General features: G+C 45.9%; 5 protein-coding genes across 5 annotated transcripts; 3 read left to right on the top strand and 2 right to left on the bottom strand.

Moving 5' to 3' along the window:
• Positions 1–109: 109 nt before the first annotated feature.
• Positions 110–4,456, bottom strand: SODALDRAFT_380498 (hypothetical protein; the record flags this gene model as incomplete). Its single annotated transcript, XM_028615110.1, has 10 exons — positions 110–192; positions 309–418; positions 543–746; positions 788–1,693; positions 1,729–1,927; positions 2,112–2,363; positions 2,556–2,620; positions 3,465–3,521; positions 3,684–3,853; positions 4,425–4,456. The coding sequence occupies 10 exons, from the start codon at positions 4,454–4,456 to the stop codon at positions 184–186; spliced, it is 2,004 nt and encodes a 667-aa protein (XP_028464821.1). The 3' UTR covers positions 110–183.
• An 872-nt stretch (positions 4,457–5,328) lies between these two features.
• Positions 5,329–6,763, top strand: SODALDRAFT_361867 (hypothetical protein; the record flags this gene model as incomplete). Its single annotated transcript, XM_028614417.1, has 6 exons — positions 5,329–5,411; positions 5,606–5,719; positions 5,748–5,798; positions 5,914–5,942; positions 6,018–6,231; positions 6,715–6,763. The coding sequence occupies 6 exons, from the start codon at positions 5,329–5,331 to the stop codon at positions 6,761–6,763; spliced, it is 540 nt and encodes a 179-aa protein (XP_028464820.1).
• An 871-nt stretch (positions 6,764–7,634) lies between these two features.
• Positions 7,635–9,559, bottom strand: SODALDRAFT_281129 (Nop domain-containing protein; the record flags this gene model as incomplete). Its single annotated transcript, XM_028608270.1, has 2 exons — positions 7,635–9,137; positions 9,242–9,559. The coding sequence occupies 2 exons, from the start codon at positions 9,557–9,559 to the stop codon at positions 7,635–7,637; spliced, it is 1,821 nt and encodes a 606-aa protein (XP_028464819.1).
• A 397-nt stretch (positions 9,560–9,956) lies between these two features.
• On the top strand, positions 9,957–12,521 carry SODALDRAFT_335228 (TPR-like protein). The gene has a single exon (XM_028612399.1). The coding sequence runs from the start codon at positions 10,043–10,045 to the stop codon at positions 12,068–12,070; it is 2,028 nt and encodes a 675-aa protein (XP_028464818.1). The 5' UTR covers positions 9,957–10,042; the 3' UTR covers positions 12,071–12,521.
• A 9,499-nt stretch (positions 12,522–22,020) lies between these two features.
• SODALDRAFT_361863 (hypothetical protein) lies at positions 22,021–22,817 on the top strand (the record flags this gene model as incomplete). Its single annotated transcript, XM_028614416.1, has 2 exons — positions 22,021–22,152; positions 22,368–22,817. The coding sequence occupies 2 exons, from the start codon at positions 22,021–22,023 to the stop codon at positions 22,815–22,817; spliced, it is 582 nt and encodes a 193-aa protein (XP_028464817.1).
• Positions 22,818–23,168: the final 351 nt, after the last annotated feature.

Raw genomic sequence — 23,168 nt, 5'->3', positions numbered from 1 at the left:
TAGTAAGTAGCCCGTGAATGAATGGAGACAGGTACAGAAGTACGTGGCGCTCGACTGTGAATACGGTCGACGAGCCAAAGGCAGCGAGGGAGTTTTGACTTTGGTGGCTCCATCTAAGGTACCAAGGTAGGTACCTAAGGTAACTAATCAGACCATGTTATGGGGATAATAAGCTCGTGTCGTTCACGAGAGCTAGAGCACCGATCATTCTGGGCAGCAGATAAGTTGCGAAGAGTGCAAGACATACACCCAATCAATTCATTATTGTCCAGTAACGCCGTTGATTACTAGTACAAATACGATTCCACCCCAACATAGCATCGGAGGGAGGAGAGGTGCCAAGTAAAAAACCCCAACGCCGACATTTTGATGTGCCCTCGTTGCCCGATTGCGTCGTGAAAGTGCGGGTGCAGGTTCGCTATTTGATTGCGACAATCGCACCGACCAGCCGAACGCCCCCAATAAACGCCGAAGGGAAATATATATATATATATATATACATACATACCTCTTCCGGCAGTATATATGACCTAACCCATGACGCCAGATCCAGCCCGAGTCGAGCATCATCGCCTGCAGATCGCCCAAATCGACTCTAGGCATGCAAAGAATTGCGCACGTAATGTGAGAGCGGTATGAAAAGAGAGACCAAAGACGTGAGACGCAAAATCGCTTGCAGGTGACCACAGGGATCGGTGCGCCGCACCAAGGAGGCCGGACAATATAAAAGTGTGCGGAAATGAGATCTGAAAGTCGCATTGCCCCAGGCATCGCGTCCACTACGCACTTTCTTGACAAGCCACGGCCATGGCGAGGGCATCGAGACCGCTACTGGGAGTGCGTGCGGCGCTGTGCCGGCTCATAAGAGGTCCGTTCAACCCGCGCAGGTCCCATGGGCTCGTCGAGGTGACCGACGTGGCGCTGGTAGGCGCAAAGCTGTAGGGCTCCATATCCCAGGGGCTTCTGTCTAGGACTGATCGCGCGTGTGTTGACGTCCTGGCGGACGACGATGAAGACGTTGACGAAGATCGCCGTGCGGACGCCGATACACCACCGACAGAGCTGCGGGCTGAAGTCTTCACAGACCCCATTGGCCGGGACTTGTCCTTGTAATGTGTCTCGAGGTGCTGCTTCATGTTATCTGCCCGAGTGAATTTTTTCTGGCAGCCGGGGAAGGTGCATTGAACGGCTTTCTCAGCCGTGTGAATCTTGGAGTGCCGTGAGGCGTGGCCTGAAGTTGTGAAAGTTTTCTCGCATCCGTGGGTCTCTCGGTAACGGCAAGGATATCTCTTCCCTGCTCTGCCGTCCGGCACCGAATTGGCAGGAGATGGCTCATCGTCGTACGAGTTGGACCTACTGGCAGAGAGCCCCAGCGGCCTCTTAGCTGGCAATTCGAACTCGTCGGGCGAACCCCCTACCAATGGTACTAGGTTGTGACCGTGAGCGTACTCGTATGTGGTGGGAGTCAAAGGAGACTTGGGGCCTGCGCTCATGTTGGAGTCGTACGAGTCTGATCGGAGGAGTTCTGGCGTGTTGGGGATAGATGAAGAACTACTTCGGGCGGAGAAGGGATGGTATGGCTGTGATATGACCTGGCTTGCGACATGATAGCTAAGGCGCTGAAGTCCTGGACCATGGGATCCTTGCGGCTCTTCGTTCAGGAGAGAGACCTGACGACCGGCGGCATCTCGAACTTGCATGGTGTAAGACGGACGCTGAATTCTTCACAGGCGTCCGGGATGGTTATGATACAGGCGCCGCTGACGATTGGACGGGTATATGACGGAATGGGGAAGCGAGAGGCCGCCGAGGGAAAGAAGAAAGGGTTGAAATGCCGTGACGAGTCGAACTGATCGTTTTGGCATATGGCGATATTCGTGATGGGATGCAAGACCCTTGAAAGAAGGCCGACGAAGGGAAGAAGACCCTGAATGTTGATGTAACTGTCCAAACGAGAGGTGGGGGAGAGCAGAGGTGAGTTGCGAAAGGTATAAAAAAAAAATTGAGGGGGGTATGCGTTTGGATGACCACCTTTGTATATAGGTAGAGGAGCTCTCCCGAGAGCAACAGGTGCAAGCTCGGGAGGGGGAGGGGGTTCATTAATTACGGACTATGCCTATGGGGAAATGGAGCTGCAGTGTGAAAGCCGATGGAAAAGTGCAGATGCAGAGAGAGAAGAACCACAACTGGAACCAGCGGTGGTACTTCGTAGGTGGTTGTCGGCGCTCCGGGCGCACCAGAATCCAGCGGAGGGAAGTATGAGCAGGGATCAGATGTGGAGTTGCGACAGGAACGGGGGGTCTAGACTGTCTAGGCCCAGGCAGGTACCTCCTCCTCAGGTACCCACCACTGATGTGGTGAACCTGTAGGGGGGTGGGCGTGAATCTAAGACGTACGAAGTATAACGTACGTAGTTGTTTTCGATTGGTATTTAAGGTAGTTCCAAACTTCTAGTCGACTAGCTCGTCGTAACCAACTAAGTATTTGTATGGAGAACAAGAACATGCGAATTGTATGGATTTCACGGTTTCGTTTTATCGGGGAAACAAAAACACGATGGCCATCGCATGCAAGTTGGTAAGAACAATATCTCCACGTTCGTACATATCTGGGGGAGTCCCTGATATGCGATGACAGCGAGGGATGAGGAAATTTAGGCACCGCGACAGTGAGACACCCAAATCCAGTTAGTTTCCCCTTGATGGATTAGGCGTTTGCCTGCTAGTAAGAGGGAAGTCGGTAAATAACAGCACGCAACCCCTTATAAATATACTATATAACCCCTGTTTAATTGTTCAAAGCGGTATATTTATAGTTTATACTTTTAGAAAAATTAAGAAGGTTCGAGAAATATATCTATACTAATAATAGCACCTATAATCTATTTTCATACTATTATAGTATATCTAGGTTAAGCTAAGATCGATCTATACTTTAAAGCTATCTATACCTAAGTACGAGGTAGTTTCTAAGGTATTAAACTATTAGAGTTATTAGTTACTATATTATCACGTCGATATTAATATATTAAAGAGCTATAAGATCGTTTAATAAAGTACTAAGTCCCCCTGTATTCTATATATATAATTTCTCCTCTTGATATATCTAGTTATAGTCTACTCCGCTTATTATCGTAATACTATTAGTTTATTTAGGCTCTGAAAGTATACTTAGAGCAATTAAAGAGGGGTTAGAATATAAAACCTCTAAATGATTTTTTTATCAAGTTACATATATACAGTAGGGGGCAATAAGTATTTGAACACTCCTACGTATTTGAGGCTAGATAGTAAGCCTATATGCCGCAGCCTGGCATTTTGTGGGTCGATGGTATATCGGCGTGTTCAAATACTTTTTGCCGGGCGCTGTATATATTAATTAATTTATAATTGATGCTTTTATGGTACTTTACTTCCTCTATCCTGTGGCTCAATGTCTTGTAATGGAATATATGCGTTTCGTACAATCGTCCAGTCCAGCATCTGTGAGGGAAGTGGAAGTGGCGAAAGTGCTCAGGCAACCTGGGCGTAGGAAGGTCTGAGCTTACTAAGATATTCGTACTTCGTATATGGGATTAGATGTTGAGTTCAACACGAACAATCTACGGAGTTCCTACTCCCTGTCAATTGCGTTCGTTTCATTCAATAGATAACTACAGAACATGAAGTTTCTCGTACGCGGACGAAAGTACGGATATTCTGTCTGTAAGAAGAGCAATGCAATGGTCTCTTCCTTGCTCCACCGTGGGCCCGTGCTAATTTGCTGTGACGTCAGAATAAGCAAGGGTACGGAGTACTCGCAGCCATCGTGAGGCCCAACCGCGGTCTGGCCGGACGAAGGATCGAGGTAATGTCTACGGTGTTTGCTTCGTTGCCTAGATAGACACCTAATCCCCGTCCTCGCTTAGGGCCAGTCCTCCTTAAGTGATTACGGAGCTTGATTAAAGCAGATAATATTCTTAGAAACTTATGTAATTAAAGAGATTTGAGTATTTTATAAGATATAAACCTTAAGTAACTGTTAGTATTCTAATATTTACTTGTATTGTAAAGCAGTTAGATAATCTAGAATATAGTATTAGTCTTAGATATTCTATATATATTATATATATCGTAACTAAGAATAGTTAAAATAGAATGAAAATTAAGAGGTTTAAATTGAAGATTAATTAAGATAATTATATATAATTATATAACTACAGGACTATCAAAGAACTACTACTACTATTTTATATATAGTAAAAATTCTATAGGTATTAATTCGCCTAGATTACCGAGGTTATAATCCTTTAGTTAAATCCGTGCCCGTTACATAACCGTTAAACTAAGGTCTATTCAACAATATATTCTACTAAGAGTATAAATGTCTTTCGTTAATTTCTTAGTCACTAAGGGCTTCTATATCCATGCAGTATATACCCACACCCCAAGTCATATCCCATCGCGAGCAAAGTCATTTCTCCGCACGAAAATTCAGGGAAGGGGACACCTTTACTCAGGACTACAGACCAATGATCGGGTAGATCGGCCGTTCTGATGCCGGCCGAAACGAAATGTATGGAGCTAGTTCGTTTTTGCATGTACTGAGTACCTCTTAACACCGCGCATGCGGATAGAAAGTTGGTTTTCATAGCAACTTCTCACGAGACAGGCACCAAGGTATTTTTCGTTTGGACGGATGGGTCCAATACCGTAGTTTAACTACACCGAAACCCTAAGCTGGTCCCCGTCCATCAGCATGGCATTATTGTTTGACTATCGGTTTATCAGGCCGTCTCGAGGACTGCCTCTCGCTTGCCTGGTGTCGACCGACGGTCACTCAGTCGTATCATAAGGCGAAGTATCCGTACATACATACGCCGTACGAGTACCTCGTAACTTGGGACAAGAAGGAGCGGAGTGGCTGATCCGGACATGGAATTCTTAACAAACCCCATCTGAACCCCGTTTTACCCATAATAACAGAGGGATGTAAGAGCGACGATCCATTGGTCTGGACCTGAAAGGATTCGCGTTGAACTTCTGCGCGTACCGGGGTCCTACGCCGTAGGTATTCACCATACGACTATGTATGCACGGAGTACTCGAGGACATTGGCGGCTTGGGCAGTATCGTCCCAACATTGGTCGCAATCCTCGGTATTTCATTGTGCGAATTTGTATGCTGACCCCATTTGAAATGACCCACGAAGGAAAAATTACGGAATATACTTCGTAGAGGCTAGTTTATAAAAATGGTCGATTAGCTAAATAACGTTCTTCTCCTGTCTGTTGGGCTCTTAACCCACGCCACTTCTCGTGTCGTGTCGTGTGTGTGTGTGTGTGCGGGGATGGTGAGCGACCCTGTTTCTGTCGTTGCTGCTAACAAACCTCAACAGTACACCCGGCAAGGAGGTTGCCCTCTCCCGACAATGTCCTCCTTTTTTTTTTTCTTTATTTTTTTTCCTCAAGGGGTAAAATTTTTAAAGGGCAGGAGAAAAAAATATTGCGCATAACGAGCGCGGGCGGAAGACCCCGTCGGGGATCAGGGACGCTCGTGTACGTTGTAAACAATAACTTGTGCACGGGGGGTTAAGAGGGAGGGATACATTTAAAACATCACATCAGAACTGCGTCACAAAGTGTAATCAGGGTCCAGCGGCAAAAGTACATTGACCGCAGTGATCAGAAATTCTGCGGACGATCGGGGTTCTACGCGAGCATCCACTTGCCGTCTACGGAGTAGGGGGGTCCCTTGACCCCTGCGCAGGGTCAACCCTATGCGCAATAGCCCTGCGCCTTCTGGACATGACAGCTTTGGGTTCTTTCGTCGTCCTCCCACATAATTTATACCACTTCGTACCTGCTGTCGTGGACTAAGGTACCTCCTCAATACTTCGTAAACCACTCCCCTCGCCTACCCCCACCTCGCGCAGCTGCGGATACATAAGCAGCCAAGCACCTTGTGAATGTTGTACCGGGGAGGTAATTATGGGCCTACCTACTCCGTACTCATCGTCGATTCTTTGGTCCATCTGAGTTTTCCGAACATCCACTTCAAAACGACCCCTATTGACCCCGCAACATCGCTCCGATTCCCCTTTCCAAACCCCTTGTCTGGGAGGCCGGGTGGGGTCAGCGATGAGGAGCGGGATGACGCCAGACGTTAGGCAAACCCTGATTGACAGCGAGCCCGAACCCGGCGTGGCTGAGAGCTTCATCTCCTGGACGAGTGCCCGTCTTCCGCCCCCCCTGTTCCGTCTTCCGGGTCGACTCAAACTCTTTCTGGATTAAAAATCTACTATTTCTCCACCACCCGAAAATAGGTGGGTTTCCTAGGTACCCTAATATAAGTAGACAGAACGCGTATAAGGAACGAAGAAGGCCTCCATGAAGAAGGTCTCCACGAAGGCCCTCCACGATAAAAGGAACCCTAGCCCTAAGGAAATATACCTAGGTAATTTCGGGTGGTGGAGAAATAGTGGATTTTTAATCCAGAAAGAGTTTGAGTCGACCCGGAAGACGGAACGGGGGGGGGCGGAAGACGGGCACTCCTCCTGGACATATCCGTACGAACCTACATATTCAACGATCTCGATCCCTCGTGTTGGTTTATGTTCTCCGTGGGTTCGACTTGCAAGAGGAACCCTAGATCCCAACCATGCGTAGATTGTCAGGGATGGTGGCGCGGAGTAGATGTTCCGGTCAATGTTGTACCCTAATGTCACTTGCACCAGCACGGTGATCGTCACTTATCACTACGCCCAGGAACTTCGCATCACTTAGAAGTGAGTGCTATGGTGCCAAGCCGGCTTACTGAGTACACGTACTTCGTACCTTAGTTGACACCTAGTGTTGTGACATCACTCTTCTATTCGTATTCATGTTATCCCGATATTCGGAGTTTTCTATACACGTGTAAAGCACTCGTCTTCTCAAGCCGCGGGCCTGTGCGAAGTAGGTAATTATGTGTTCCTTGCCTCTTATTCATGTCCCAAACTGCTGTCCTTCTTATGCAGAAACACTGATACACCGTACAGACCATACCCAAGGTGCAAGTAAAGTGTATTAATGTCTGGCTTTGTAGGCTGTCGTAACAATAGGTAGACAGAAATATTCTGATCTCCTAGGCGAGTCCCTTCCTAGGATGGGCCGTTCTCTACCACGTACGTACTGAGTACGAAGTACTTCGCAAGAAACGCATCCCAAGCTGCAGAAAGGGACAGGTCGAGACGTGACCATTGGCGTACAAGTTTCTCGGACAACGACAATATTCACAACAGTAGCCATAATTCCTATCTTCTTAAGTGCGTCACCTTCTGTTGACATTCCATTCGTTTGACAGAAGGAGGGTACTCCTGCAATGAAGAAACTGGTAAGAACTGTCCGAAGCTGGATAGATTATTATGAGAGATGCCAGCTTCCGAACCGCCAGCAGCAGAAAGAGATCGACTGAAAGTGCCCTATGCATCCTCTAAGTGTAAAAGCAGGAGAACGAAGTCGGGCTCCGAAGTCCTTGAACACCCAAACGCCTCGCTAATAAAATACATCAACCCGTCTAGAGCCAGGGAAACAACGTTCTGTTCTTCCATAATCAGACGGCCATTCCACCTTTCCTCATTATCGCAACCCCCACTTCGTTGCCAAGCTGGCCTCATCATGTCTTCCGCGGGGGCGGAGGACCCATCTTTCCCTGGCCTGTATCGAGCCTCTTGTTAGGGGGGAGATCGGGTTTTTTGAAGCCATCGTTGCCCGTAGATGCCACCTGCGTGAAAGTCCCTCCTTTGAACCACCGATCCTCTTCGGCTTTCCTCTTGCGATTGAGTTCAGCCTGCATCTTCGGGTCTACCAGCTCCAAGCCCTGAACCGGCGTGAAAGCCAAAGACGATGCTGTACCGGCACCGGCGTTGCCTATGGAGGTCCCCACGCCGGATGTTCGTAAGCCCTTGCCTCGCAAATCGATGCTGCCGGCGTGGGATGATCCGACACCACGAAGCGATGAGGCAGCACCGCTCAAGGAGGTTGCCCCACCCCATCCCTTGTTTTTGGCGCTCAGCTTGGCCCTTGTACGCTGGTCCACCTGCAGGTTGCGAATCCTGCCGTCGTTCGCCTGACCGATCATGCCCAGGCCTACGGTACCATCGCCGGTGCCGTAACCGACTTCCTTCTCCTCCTTCCCAAAGGCCATCCGATTCTGTGCCTTGCGAAGCTCGGTCATGGCGGTGGCTTCTTTTGCCTTCCTCGCTCTCCGGCCACCCCGCTTGCGTGATGGCTTATCGTCTGGAACAGGCAGGGCGCGGGCACCCTTATTCGGAGGCGGCTCGGTCAACTTCTCCAAGCGCTCGAGGCAAGATGCTTTCAGCTCGTCGCCCGTGGAGCCATCGGGGCTGGAATGGGTGCGATCCACTCGGGCGGCCAGCACCAGTTTGGCCGATACAATCCTCATTGCCTGTCTCTTTAGATCGTTGGGAATGCCCTGAATCAATGGCGAATGGTAGAGAAACCCCTGCTGCCTGATGCCGATATTTGTCGCCAAACCGCCAGCACGGGTACCCTTTTTCGAGCCCCATGCGGCAATGTTGCAGGCAGGCGTTTTCGAAAGTGCTGTTAAACCACCAGCGGCGTTGAGGAGTTGGGCGGCGGTAAGAGACCCAATCAAACAAGTCAAGTTTGGCGCGAAAATGTTCATCCGCGACTGGACGTATTCGGTTAATGTCTTCTTTGCCTTATCAAGTGAGATGATCATCTCGCATGCGCGCAAGACTCTAGCCAACTCTTCCGGGGTCATGGCGCGACCCTTTGATGTCGTCGCTTCCACGGTGACGATCATGAGAGACGGACCGTCGAGAACAGACCGCAGCGTAGACTTCAAGGGGTTATCAGTCGAGTGTTGAAGGGCCTTGATACTTTCCGAATCGAAAGGACCGTTTCCCAATATCGCGACGACCTTCGCATATTCCAAAGGATTGGTAATCAGAGTTTCTAGCTCTGGGAAACGAATCGAGTAGTGATCGCGGATGAACTTGTGTACTAGCATGACTTCGCTGTCTATGAGCGTCGACATACTGTTGGATTGTGTCAAGAGGTGATACTCGGGATGGTCCTCGATGTTTCCGACGATATGCGCTTCGGCAGATTGTGACTGAAACTTTGCTATTTTCTGCGGCAAAGGGGTTGAACTGGTCAGGGACATGTCTTCCAACACCGAAATGTAAATGTTGTCGGAACACAGAAAAAGTCATTGCAGGGGACTGTGACACTCACTTCTAGAACCGGCTCTAGGCTTTGCATGAGGCTAGCCACGCTGCGAACATCGTTGACAGCTCCGAATTGCATTTTCTCGACCTTTTCTTTCGCGGTTTGGGCGTCTTCAACGAACGCCACGGTGTGTCCCGAGCCATTCTCCTGTTCCTCCTCGGGGCCATCCTGTCCGTCTACATCCATGTCCATGAATGCTTTGTCGTGGGGTTCGGATTCCCCATTCGCACCGGCAAGCTCACGAGAATCATCATGGGGAACATCCTCGGCATCCGAACCCGAGTCTTCGAAGTCCTGAAGGAGTTCATCCGCAAGGGTAGACATGACCAAAACGCAAAAACTCTTCCGGGAGTAAAGGAAAAGAGAGTCGAAGAACAAACACGACAGAGGGTCGTGAAGATAGAGAGAGTCGGGAAGGGAATGCGGAGGGCAGAATACGAAGGAGGGATGGACGGTCGAGAATGACGAAAAAGTCGAAAAGAATATGGGCAAGGTTCAGAGCCTCGCAAGGCTACGTACGTTATGGTCTTACATGTAAAATACGTACCAAGAAGATTTTCCCACAGCGCCACAGTCCTCCCTTTTATAGCGGTGGCTGTGAAGATTAGATTAGATAAGATAAACATGCGGCGAGGCTGACCGAACCCGACAGTATGTAATTACTTTGTAATATTTTGTTGCCAAAGATGCAACAGACGTGTTGTCTTTCCTCCCCCTTTCAACTCCGCTCTACGCCGCAAAGTAGCCCATGCGGACGCTGCTTAGCCGACTACACCCTTGAGAGAGAAAGGTCCAACCACAGTCATAATGGAGTCAACTCGCGGACCGCCCAAGGTCAAGAACAAGGCCGCGGCGCCTGTTCAGATCTCGGCGGAGCAGCTGCTGCGCGAGGCAGTTGATCGTCAGGAGGTCGCTATCCAAGCGCCAACGCAGAGATTCTCCGACCTCGAAGAACTTCACGAATTTCAGGGACGGAAGAGACGCGAGTTTGAGGATTATGTCCGTCGCAATCGCATCAACCTGAACAACTGGCTCCGATATGCCGAATGGGAGATCCAAAACAAAGAGCTGGCGCGGGCCAGGTCCATCTTCGAGAGAGCCCTGGATGTCCATCCGAACTCGGTTCAATTATGGATCAGGTATATCGAGTCGGAGATGAAGACGCGGAACATCAACCATGCGCGCAACCTGCTGGATCGCGCCGTCACTCGGCTTCCCAGGGTGGACAAGCTGTGGTACAAGTACGTCTACATGGAGGAGATGCTCGGGAACGTACCCGGGACTCGGCAGGTGTTCGACCGCTGGATGCAATGGCATCCGGACGAGGCGGCGTGGGGCGCATACATCAAGCTCGAGAAAAGATACGGCGAAATCGACAGGGCGCGAGACATCTTCCGGCGATTCACCGCGGTGCACCCGGAGCCACGGAACTGGGTCAAATGGACGCGCTTCGAGGAGGAGTTCGGGACCAGCGACATGGTACGGGACGTCTTCGGGACCGCTGTCGAGGTTTTGGGCGACGAACTCGTGGATGAGAGGCTGTTCATTGCCTACGCGCGCTTCGAGGCCAAGCTCAAGGAATACGAAAGGGCCAGGGCCATCTACAAATACGCCTTGGATCGGCTACCACGGTCGAGGGCCATGACACTGCACAAGGCCTACACCACGTTTGAGAAGCAGTTCGGCGACAAGGACGGGGTCGAGGACGTGGTACTCTCGAAACGGCGCGTGTACTACGAGAACCAGGTCAAAGAGAGTCCGAAGAACTACGACATTTGGTTCGATTACGCACGGCTCGAGGAGACGTCGGGCGATGCGGACCGGGTTCGGGACGTATACGAGAGAGCAGTGGCCCAGGTTCCGCCAGCGCAGGAGAAGAGGTTCTGGAGGCGATACATCTACCTGTGGATTTACTACGCGCTCTGGGAGGAACTGGAGGCCGGGAATGTGACAAGGGCACGACAGGTCTACCGAGTGTGCCTCGACTTGATCCCCCACAAGAAGTTCACATTTGCCAAGATGTGGTTACTGAAGGCGCAATTCGAGATTCGACAAGGCGAACTAACGGCGGCGCGCAAGACACTGGGGCAGGCCATAGGGCTGTGTCCGAAGGACAAACTGTTTCGGGGATACATCGAGTTGGAGCTGAAGCTGTTTGAGTTTGTCCGATGCCGCACGTTGTACGAGAAACACGTCCAATGGAACCCGGCCAATTGCCAGACGTGGATCAAGTTTGCCGAGCTGGAGCGGGGCCTGGATGACCTGGATCGTACGCGGGCCATCTTCGAGCTTGCGGTCGACCAGCCGGTTTTGGACATGCCAGAGCTGCTATGGAAAGCTTACATCGACTTCGAGGAGGAAGAAGGCGAGTACGAACGCGCGCGAGCGCTATACGAACGGCTGTTGGAGAAGACGGACCACGTCAAGGTCTGGATCAGCTACGCCCACTTCGAGCTCAACGTGGCGGAGGAGGATGAGGTCGATGTGCAAGAAGAGGAAGAACAGCCGGTGAGCGATGAGGCCAAGGCCCGCGCCAGGAAGGTGTTTGAGCGGGCTCACAAGGGGATGCGGGAGAAGGAGCTCAAGGAAGAGACGGTCATGCTGCTGAACGCGTGGTTGTCGTTCGAGAAGACGCACGGCACGGCGGAGGACGTGGAACGGGTACAAAAGCAGATGCCGCGCAAGACCAAACGCAGACGGCGACTGGAAGACGACACGTGGGAGGAGTATGTCGACTACGTGTTCCCGGTGGACGAACAACAAACGAAGAATTTGTCAAATATTTTGGCCATGGCGCAGGCATGGAAGCAGCAGAGCGACAAGACACAGCCATGAGCAAATGGTCGAATGGACAACGGCTGCGGGGGTGCTATGTTGTTGCCCTGTTACCAGTGATGGCAGGCATCAAACGGACGGTCCCCTTCTTCCATTCGATGCCTCACAGGTTTCTTTAGTGTCTACCTTAGGTATACCCCCAACCCGGTGTCAGTCTATTCCACACGAGGTTCTTGAACATGGGAAGCGGGGGGAGGGGGCGGGGGAGGGAGGAGGGAGGAGAGGAGGGGAGGAGAGGAAGAAAATGGTAGAGGGCAAGCGGTTACGCTGGTATACCTTACCTTACCTTAGTTACCTTACGTCTCTTCCATACGGTTACGGTGTACAGTGTACATTAGGTATACATCATCTTCTCATGCCCACCAGGGTCTCTCTACACGTGTACCTTATCTGTTCGGTACTCTTACCTTCCTTAACAGCACGCGAGATATATTGAAGCATCACTCTCGACAACAATATGTCTCTCTTCCAATTTGCAGTCTTTTGCCTCTGACCTGTGATGATTTCGAGCTACAATGTGTGGTTCTCCGTAAATCCCGATCTCTATGCATCTACAATAAGGTAGTCATGCTACAAACGCAGTCAGGCTGCGAGTATGAAGTGTATGCAGCTGACAGGTAGGTAAGGGCCTTTTCTCTTTGAGGCCACCCTGGCGAGAGAGGGAAGTCGAGGGGGACTTGCATACCGTCGATTATGCCGTACCCCCCCCTTCCTATCCCTAAACCCCAGGCCCTACTTCTCCAAGCCCGCTTATGCACGCATGTTCAGAATCAGCGTAGGTACCCCGTAGATGTTTGGCAAGTTGGCAGGCAAAGCAGCCATTAATACGGATTCGTTGATTCATCCGATTCGTCCGTGTCTTCACTGCATTAGCAGCAGCTTGTACACTACCTTACCGGGAAGATGTGGGGGGAAGATACAGTTATCCACAGTTATATAGCCCGGCAAGTGTTATAAAAAAATTTATCGTAACTATAAGACTAATAATTACTAAGTAAATAACCGTTACTGGATAGGTTAATCGTTATAGAATTATTTACCGTTACGCAGCTTAAAAGTGGGTTAGTACAGTTAATATCGCTAGGTACGTACTTATCACTTTTTAGAAGCGTATTAACGTTTATTAGCTAGGAGGTAGGAAAAATATAATTAGTGGTAATAAAATTTTCTCTAAGTTTAACTAACTAGTGCTATCGCTAACACTTCGCGAGCTTTATCACTACCCTCCACCCTTACTTAACGTATAACCACCCACCTAGCTAATAACGCTTAAGTCCTGTTATCATCGATACGCTCTTACGATTAGCACCTAGTACGAAGGAAGACGGAGTCTATCACGGGAGTACTATCGACGGGAAGTTAGTTAGGTACCTTATAGTCGGAATTAGGTAGACTAACTTACCATGGGCGTAATATATACCGAAGGTATAGTATAATCTCTACCTTAGCTGCCCTGGTTAGTTATAAACCAAGGTGAGGTAAGGTAGGAGGTAGTAGACTAGGTAACCTACCGTACACCGTATACTAAAGTTAAACCTTAAAGGCTAAGGGATAGTATAAGGCAGGGCACCTTAGTTCTAGATCTAAAGATATTTATACTTATCTTAGTAACTAGACTTTATATATAGAAATAAGGAATATTAGGTAGGAGAAGAGAATTACCTTATCTAGAGCCACTTAACTTACCAGTTTACCTAAACTACTATATCGCTATCGATACGCACGATATAAAGCTTAGTGGGTAAGATTAAATTAATACCGATAATCAGGGGTTTATTGTATTAGTACTCGACCTTCGGTAGACCTAAGATTTCTTCCTTATCGTTAAGAATAGTAATAGGGGTAATAATTATAAAGATCCGCTTTCTATTATCCTAAACCTTAATCGAATAGATAAAGATCTGGTTAATCCGACTAATTTTGGTATTATCGTGATACCTAATATAGTCGCCGCGTGCGAAGATATATTGCCGGAAGTTCCTAAGATAGGGCACCTTATAGTTAGTATAAGGGATACACGCTAAGGTATAATAAGATATAGAGGAATAAGATAAACACTATAATAAGATATAAAGGGACGTGAATATATAGTAGAAATAGTATTAATAGTCTTAACACCACCACACTTTTATTAGTAAGGCACTACGATAATACTTCTAGCAGGGATAGTAAACTTCCGGCATTAATATCTTAACGGCGCGTTAATACGCGATAAAGATAATGTTTTCCCTTAGTATTATATATATAGAGAAATTAAAAAGATAAAGTTACGCGGATAGAATCGACAGAAATAGGGCAGTATATAATAGTAGTGCAAAATCCAACTTATATTTTCTATTAGGAAAGGCAATTATCGCTAAAGCCTTATCCCGTGGCTTTTATACTATATATCAATATTAACGTACCTATCTATAAAGCCTAGCTTACTAGACCACTAAATACCCCGGGAACCAAAATCGTAGATCTTATCCGTGTGGTATTCGTTTGTGTATGCCCGCCGTAGTGCCCGTTTAAACGAATCAGATATACCGGTATACCGGGTAGGGAGTAGTTCGTCGTTAATAATATAGTATATATATCGGACCTCGGTTACTAGAACTCGACTAATAACGGCAGCCCTCCGGTAGTTAGTATCCCCGCTAGATAGTTTAAGCTTGGCGTCTTCCTCGTTAAAAAGCATATCTCGCTTATCTATACGAGGTAACACGTTATTAAATAGGGTAGGGTAGTCTTAGTATAGTCGGGCTATCTATTAGGTAAGCTTGCCGTCTTATTCGTAGAAGGAGTTCCTAAGGATAAAGCGAATAGTGATTTATATATTAACCTTTATTAATAGGAGCCGTTCGACGTTTATATAGTTTATCTTATACACCTTTTTCTTAAACTATCTATAAACACGGCAGTTAGCGAGTACCTATAAAGTATTAGACGATACCAGGGAGGGGCGGTAAGGGTAATACCCGAGGTGGGGTCCCTAAAACCTAAGGTAAGGTAAGGTGCAGAATACTCTTTTTATAGAAGACACGGTAAATTACTGCATTCTAATTTCCACCCTTACACCTTAGGAAACCCACCTTACCTTACCGGGCAGGCTATAATACTAACCGGTGCTAATTTTCTCTAGGTAACGTGTTTATATTAATAGGCAGGGCGTATTCCTCCGTAATAACAGGGTAATAAACGCCTATATATATATTCGGCCGCGTTATATTATAAGTGTATTATGTTATACGTTTAGGAGCTATTATCTATACCTATACGTCGTTCTATTCCTCGATAGTTAGGCGCGATATATCCTATTCTGCTATTATCCCTAAAGGTAATATCGTAAACTATCTTCCGGGAGAAGAGGGGGGTGGTATTATAGACTACTAGCGACTTATAGGCATTAACTAACGACTTCCGATAGTACTCCACGCTTAAGGATTCGATATAATCGACTACGAAGCCATTTAATAAAGCTACTAGTATAAACGGCGGGAGGCCATAATAATATCCAGCATATTATCGCGGTCAGCCTTTGACACGCTCAAGCTTATAAGGACGCTATTAGACTTAGCCAGCTTAGTATATACCTGAATTATAAAGTTGATAACCCCGGAAGGATTATACTATAAGCCGAGGCCGTATTATAAGCGGGCACGAGCTGTCTTTATAAACTATGGATAGATATACTTAGGTTCTAGCTAAGCCCATAGTAATATAAGGACTATAACAGACTATCGTGTATCTGTAGCTAAAGAGTAGCTGCGTAGGTAGTGGATAGGTGACTGTAGACGCTCCTAGCTAGGCGGGAATAGCTATATACGGAGCTATTATGTATACTCCTTTTTACCTGCTTCTATAAGGATATTATTAATTAGAAGAGTATATATTAATTCTGCTAGGCCTTAATACTCTAAGTATACGGGATTAGGGGGTCGGGAGAGGATTAAGTTAAGGGCAGGTGTTAGGCTTACTAAGGGCGGATCCGACTCGCCGATACCCTAAGTTATTCCGTATTAGTTACGGTTAGCGGCTATCTAGAGATTCGATATATCTGTCCGTATCTCGATATATTAGTGGTAGTATCTACTATAGGTTACGATATCGAAGCTAAGGATCGAATCAGGGTTACCTAACTTAACAGCCTATTCACCGATATAGTAGAAACGATAGAATTTATTAGCCTTAAAGCCCCAGAACCCACTATTTTTATCCTGCTATGGTATATTACCCAGGTAGCAAAGTGTTAGTATAACGACAATCTTTTCTATACTGTTAATAATCTTCCTAACGCCCTTATCTAGTATACCGAGGGACCGTAGAGCGTAGATAGTATCGTCGAAGTTAGATCTATACGGGCTAAGTGTAATAGGGAAGATATTAGCCTGACGATAGCGGTCCTTACCTAAAAGTCCCGTAATAATAGCGTACACCCTAATTAACGACCTATACGAGTTACGGTATAACCTAAAGCCGTTAATAAAGTAAAGGATTAGACAGGATATAACCGAATCGGGCTAGCTCTTATCCTACTCCTCGAATATAGCCCTACTATAGGTTATAATCTCGAGTTCGGCACGGATAGGATAAGTATAATATAGAGGGATAACTTAAGACCCCCGGCCTCGAATAATCCGCTTAACGATAAGTGGGCTATTACGAATAGCCTTTTCGACCACTCTAGGTAAGTGCTTTAGGAAACTCTTCTCCTTCCGCTTCCCTTTACCACCGCGTGGCTTCTTCACTATCGGGCTAGAGTCTTTAAGAGTCTTACCCGTATAATAATCGCACCGTATAACTATAAGCCGCTGGATAAGGTGCTCTTCAGGCACCCAGGTAATCTGCTTAGTTAATAGGAGCTTATTACTATCTTAAGTAGAGACTAGCGTGGGCAGTGGATATTAAGGGATTAGTGTATTATGCCGTCTATTAGTAAGACCGAAAGCCTCTTAAACCTAAAGAACGATAGCACTAGTTACTACTATGTAAGGCGTACTGCGGTAATTAAGTCCGACTACACGCACACGGCCGATATAGCCTATTAAAGGGTCTTCTACAGATATAACTTAATAACTATAGGCTTCTACCGTATAGCAGAAGATAATAAAATCCGACGGTAGCACTATATCGACCTTGTAACCTTCGGCGTCGATAATATATATAAAACGGCCCGATATTATACGTGTGGAAGATACCAAGCTTAAGGATTTATAGAGCTTAGTCGGTATATTAATAAAGTGAGCGAGGTCTTAATGTATAGACTATATTATATCGGATAATAGAAGATTAACGAATAAGCTGCTTAGGTCTATTATATATAATAGGGCTATAATTTTACCGGTACGTAGGCGCTCCTTATCCTTATGTGATACACGTTTAGTCGGCAGCTTTTCGGGAATTAAGGGCACCTATCCCTATCGTATATCCAGTAGAGGGAATCACCTAGTGACACGGTCCTTTAAGGTGGATAACTAATTCGGTAACTATTTTGCTTTATCGTTATCCAGCAGATAAAGGATCTCACGGAGAGCACTATACTCTATACGGTTTAGTCTAAAGATATAGGCAAAAAGGCCAAGGGTAAGATAGAAGTCATTAAGGAACTTAAACTAATTCTGTTTATATAGGTGAAGTATAGTCGGGTTATCGATAGATACCGACTATAGTATCTTAGTCGCCTAACGTATATTAACGTCTATAACAGGTAAGATATCTATAGTAGGCAAGATATCTATAGTGGTTCCGATATTGTCGTCTTCGTTAAAAGGCTACGTAGTAGTAATAGCAGTGGCAGTAGTCGGCTTATCCTTATACAGCTCGTTATACTTAATAGCTTATACCAGCTAGGCTTTATCAAAACCCGTAAGGAGGGTATCTCTAACGTCCTTAAGTTCATAGGCGTTAAGGAGCTCTATATTAATCACACCTAATACTATTAGTTAGCTATCACCTAATACGTCTATACCGGTAGGAGAGGTAGGTATAAACTCTTAGTAGTATTAATCGATTCTATATCACTAATATCTTTACTAGCTTCGTCTCTATATACCTCGTTAGTTATATAAAAATCACCGTTATTATCGTTAGCACCGCCGGGATTATCAAAATCGTAAGGGTCTTCGATTATTACCGTATTATCACCCTTATACTAATAATATTAGTATTTAGCGGTTAGATCGAACCTCGGTATTAACCGCCGGCTAAAAGCTTTAGATATCCCTAGGTCGCCGGTATCGAAAAGATGACCCCGATAAGGCATCTCGCCACCGTATTCAAAGAATCAAAATAACAGTGTTTTTAGAGGGTAAAAGCAGGTCGTATTAATAGTATAAGAAAAGCTAGAGGTGGTATTAAAAGTGTGAGAAAAGCTGGAGGTGGATAAATATCCTCTAGGTCTAGAAGAAGTAGAAGATATCGAGCAGGCAGGCTATAGGCAGTTAAACCTGCCTAGAAGCTACTAGCGGAAAGGGGTAAGGTAAGGTCTCTTTCACGTGATTAACGAATGCGCTATAGCTAATAGAAGCGTCTTATCTCTTCTAAAAGCTTTAACGATAACGGGAGTAATAGGAAGGCGCTAGAATCTTAACGACGCTAGTCGTTTACTAATAGAACGGCAGGCACGCGTTTAAAAAGGTTATAAGATCCCTAATAAAGACCTTTTTCTTTCCCTTTCCCTATTACTACCCTTCCCATATTCTCTTCTTCAACATCTATATTAACCCTTAACAGGTATTTATCTCTATCCACTACCAGTTATTAATAATTTAGACTACTATATCTGCTCCGAATAAAGAGAATACTCCTACGCGTAGTCGTGGCCGTAGTCGTGGCCGTGGCCGTGGCCGCGGAGGCGCCCGCATAGGCCGCGGTTAATAGCGAGGCCTATTATAATCACAGGGCCCAGTTAATACCTAAGTCTATCGCCAGGGTTCTTATACGCCTTCTAAACGATCTAGTTCTTAAGCGCCTAAAGATAACCCTTACTCGGTAAGCACGGTTTAATAGTTTAGTTAAGCCTTAGGAGTTTTGATGCTAATATATATATAGGACACGTAGTATAGTAATATCCCTAAGGGCACGTAGTATAGTAATATCCCTAAGGGCACACAGTATAGCAATATCCCTACGGATATCCTATCTCGTAATCTAGTCTAGCGCTAACGTTAACGCGATAAGTCCTAGCAGTAGCAGTAGCCCTAGCAGTAGTAAACTCATAGTAGCGGTCCTTCTCGCCCTAAACGTTTAACTACCCAGCTTTAGCCGCCCCGTCCTATAAACGCCGATAAGACTCTAGTCAGGTTCTTTATCAAGTATCCCTACCTCTGCCTTAAAGTATACTACGCCGATACTATCGCCTTAAAGGATACCCCCGAGTGGAAAATCTCTTTTAATCTAGTCAGGAACTATCTTACGCTCCTTAAACCTAACTAACGAGGTGCCGGTTTGGAATACTTATTAAGCTTAGGCCGACTACCCGATTATATTCTTTCCTACCTACCCCCCGATAATAAAGAGGCTCTACAGCTATAATTAGATATCGAGTGCCGGAAGAACTAAGTTATATTCTATACGAACCAGTTCATAGCCGATACCATCCTTAAGGTCTTCGCAGGATATCAGATAAGTGCCCGGGACTTTTATATTCTTCGTACCCTTTATAATAACTAGTATCGCAACCTATAGTATAAGCACCTATTTATCTATATATATAGATTTACCTAGGAGTTTACTAAGGAGTATCCAGAGTGCCTTATCCTCTATAAGAAGGACCTCCTTTATAATCACGACGCTACCAGCTAACTGAAGTAGCTACTACTATAAGGTCTTACCCGTTTAACTATCCAGACCTACTATAAAGTCGTCACTAAGATTATAGACTTTAAGACCACCTTCTACGACCGCGATAGTCTCCTATTTTATTTTATTTGCATCGTCTTTAACATGCTTATACCTATATTCTTCACCTTAATTAATAAAGAGAGTGCTCTAAATACTAACGTTAGTACCAGCGAGACTCGTAAGAATAATTCAACCTTTCGTAAGGAGATTATTAAAACGTATAAGTCCCTTACTATCTATCCCCGTTTTACTACCGTCGATAAGGAGATATTCACCTAGTATACTGCCCCGGTAAAACGGCGTTATATTAGCCGTAGTAATAGAATTCTAGCTAGCCGTGTTTAGGATAATAAAAAGCCTCCCCCCCCGCCTACTAGCTATACGCCTCGTGCTCCAGTTAACCCTATATATTCCTATTCGCCTGGGTCTGACTTAATAGACCTCTCTAAGTCTAATACTACTCCTACTCGCTATTACTTTAGGTCGCCCTATAGATCTAGCTCTCCTACTAAGAATAGCCCTCTATTTACTACCCCTAGTAGTAGGTCTAGCAACCTCTTTAATACATCTATAAGTAGTAGTAGTGGATTTAATATTATAGGTTATCGTTAAGGTAGTAGTAAACTACCTAGATCTCCCCTCGGCCCTTACAGTGGCTAGCCTAACACCTAATAGGCTCGATAATAGTATTAGTTTAGCCCTCCTTAGCCGGGTCCTCCTTAGCCTATTTCTTAGTAACCAGGTCCTTAGCCAGGTAGTTAACCGTACTAATTCGGTGGTTATCCGTCCAATTAGCAGTAGCAGGGCAGTTAGTCGGATTATTATCACTTTAGCGGATATAATAGTATTTACGATTAAGAAGAGAACTCTAAGATAATAGAACCCGAGACGATAGACTCCGAGACGATAAAGTCCGAGACGATAGATACTATAATACTATATAACTCACCTTTATACCTACGATCTCTCCGTCGCCGTTATTAGGGTATAAAGGGTATTATAAAGGCAGGTTAGTTAGGGCCAGGATTAGGGTCACTATTCTTAATAATAACGATAGTTAGATTTACTCGCGGCTCTATAGTCTATATAATAATCTTAAGACGATAGCTACTAGTAACTACTAATATATATACTATAAATAAAAGCTATTATGCGGTTCTTTGTTCTTTCTATTATTTAGGTAATCACTATTATCCGCTTAATATTAACTACTAACTATCCGCCTTTTTATAATTAACTCTTCCTCCTTCCCTACGATAAACTCTTTATAATTAAATAAGAATAGCAGTAACACCACCACCACCTCTATTATCACGTTATAAGTCTACATAGGCCCTAAGATATATACACCTAAATTAATATAACTACAGAATTATATCCTCGTATTAAGACCCCTAACCCCCTACCTACCTGGAGGAGTAGGAGGAAAGACTCTTCTAAAGATTTCTAGCTATAATAGCTACTATAGAGGCCACTAAATAAGCTCGATAGGAAGAGGTCGCTACCGATAATATCGCCGCTAAAGCCTAAGCCGAAACCTAAGCCGAAACCTAAGCCGCCGAATAAGAAGGATATTTACCCGATAATATAAATCTTATCGGTCTTTATAATTAAGAGTAGCGGTAGCAGAAGCAGCAAAAAGAATAATAGAAGGCAGAGTAGAGGGTAAAGGACGGGCATATAGAAGATAGCTATAAAGCAGACGATAAAGATAAAATCTAGGGGACTCGCTTATAGTATTCCCTATAGATATTAGTATAGAGTAATATATCCGTTCCTTAATAACTGGTATTATACCTCCTTATATAAATTACTATAGTATATATAATAATTAATATTTAGAAAGGTATTTATTCCTATAACTCTATACAACGGTCGGCAACTATAATAGCGGTTATAATATTACATAATTATACAACTATATACCAGTATGTAACAGCTATAGATAGCCGTGCTGCAACTGTACCTTCGTACCCCATTTTCCCGGTAAGGTACCTTACCTTAGTGTACAACGTACGTACTTCGTACTCCGTACTTGGTAGGGTCCGGCTCCATACCTGAGTTACGGAGCATGTTACTTGCCGAACACAACTTATCTAATAAAGTACCTCGAACTGCATGATGCAATGGACTGTGGAAACTTCTCTTGGTTTCCATCATGGACATACCCAGGTTGTCTTCCCGTGACCGTTGGTGATACGGTTCAAATGCTACGACACCGTGAATGGTTGGACAAGTCCCATCTCTTGTCGTGGAAGGTGAGAATATCTATAAATTCAAAGCCCCCGAAACTCTTCCCGTCGCCTTTTGAAGTTATTATGTTCATCCACGACGTATGTAACAAGCGATTCTTGCAAAATTAAAACGGCGGGGGGAAGGAAGATAAGGAAGAAAAAAAAAAGGTAAAAAGAGGACCCAAAAGCAGAAATATGATTCATTCTCAAATGGCAAGGAAACATGCGTCTCATCATAGAAAAGGGGCCCGAATCCAAGATCCTTTCCCACTACAAATATACGGATACCTTCTTTACCTCCACCCCTCCTGCCCTCCTCTCCCTCCTCTCCCTCATCCTCATCCTGCCCTCCATTCTTCACCGCTAGTCGCCGCAACCCGCTCCATCCGGTCCGGGACGAGTCAGGTAGGAAAATCTCCCCGCCCTCCCTGCATTCTTGGCTCCCGTGTGGAGAATGCCTGAAACTCTCATCGCTCATATCGTCTCGGTTGCAAACCCCCCGATTACTGGTTGAGATTGGCGCAGCGCCCACCATCCTTCTCCCCTCTGATCTGCTAGCACATTTTTGTCGGGAATTGCAAGTCATCGGCTCGCGTCGCTCGGTGGAAGATCGCCTCGTCGTAAATGGCCAAGTCTCCGTTGCATTCAGCTCCGGAAGTTTCTCGCCTGGCCACACGCTGTCGTCTTAGCCGCGCCGCGTGGGCGAACCGTAATGCATGGACATGATGGGTCGGGCATGTGCGTGTTTATCCCCTAAGGGAACTCTCCCAATTAGTGGCGTCGATCTATCACGATGCACGGTAATCAGTGATCAGCTCGTCGAAAATCCACAAGTAAATGTAACTGGGGAGAGGGAAGAAGAAAGGTGAGAAAAGCGCCTTCCTGAGTCTATCAAGCCATGCCAAAGGACGGAGGAGAGGAGGTTTCGACATTTTGCCATGCGTGAGAAAGCCCTTCTAGATCTCTCTAGATGTCCCTGCGTGTAGCTCTAACGTGACAACACATCCCATGCCAAGTTCTCATCTTAAGATGCCATGTCC

Source organism: Sodiomyces alkalinus (genome assembly GCF_003711515.1).
Source record: "Sodiomyces alkalinus F11 unplaced genomic scaffold SODALscaffold_8, whole genome shotgun sequence".
In the NCBI taxonomy this organism is placed as follows: Eukaryota; Fungi; Ascomycota; class Sordariomycetes; order Glomerellales; family Plectosphaerellaceae; genus Sodiomyces; species Sodiomyces alkalinus.
Note: the sequence above shows the minus strand (reverse complement) of the source record. Positions and strands in the feature narration are given on the sequence as shown.

What these genes read in the sequence shown, in the direction of transcription:
- SODALDRAFT_335228 (XM_028612399.1), top strand. Translation starts at nt 10,043, where the DNA reads ATGGAGTCAACTCGCGGACCGCCCAAGGTCAAGAACAAGGCCGCGGCG.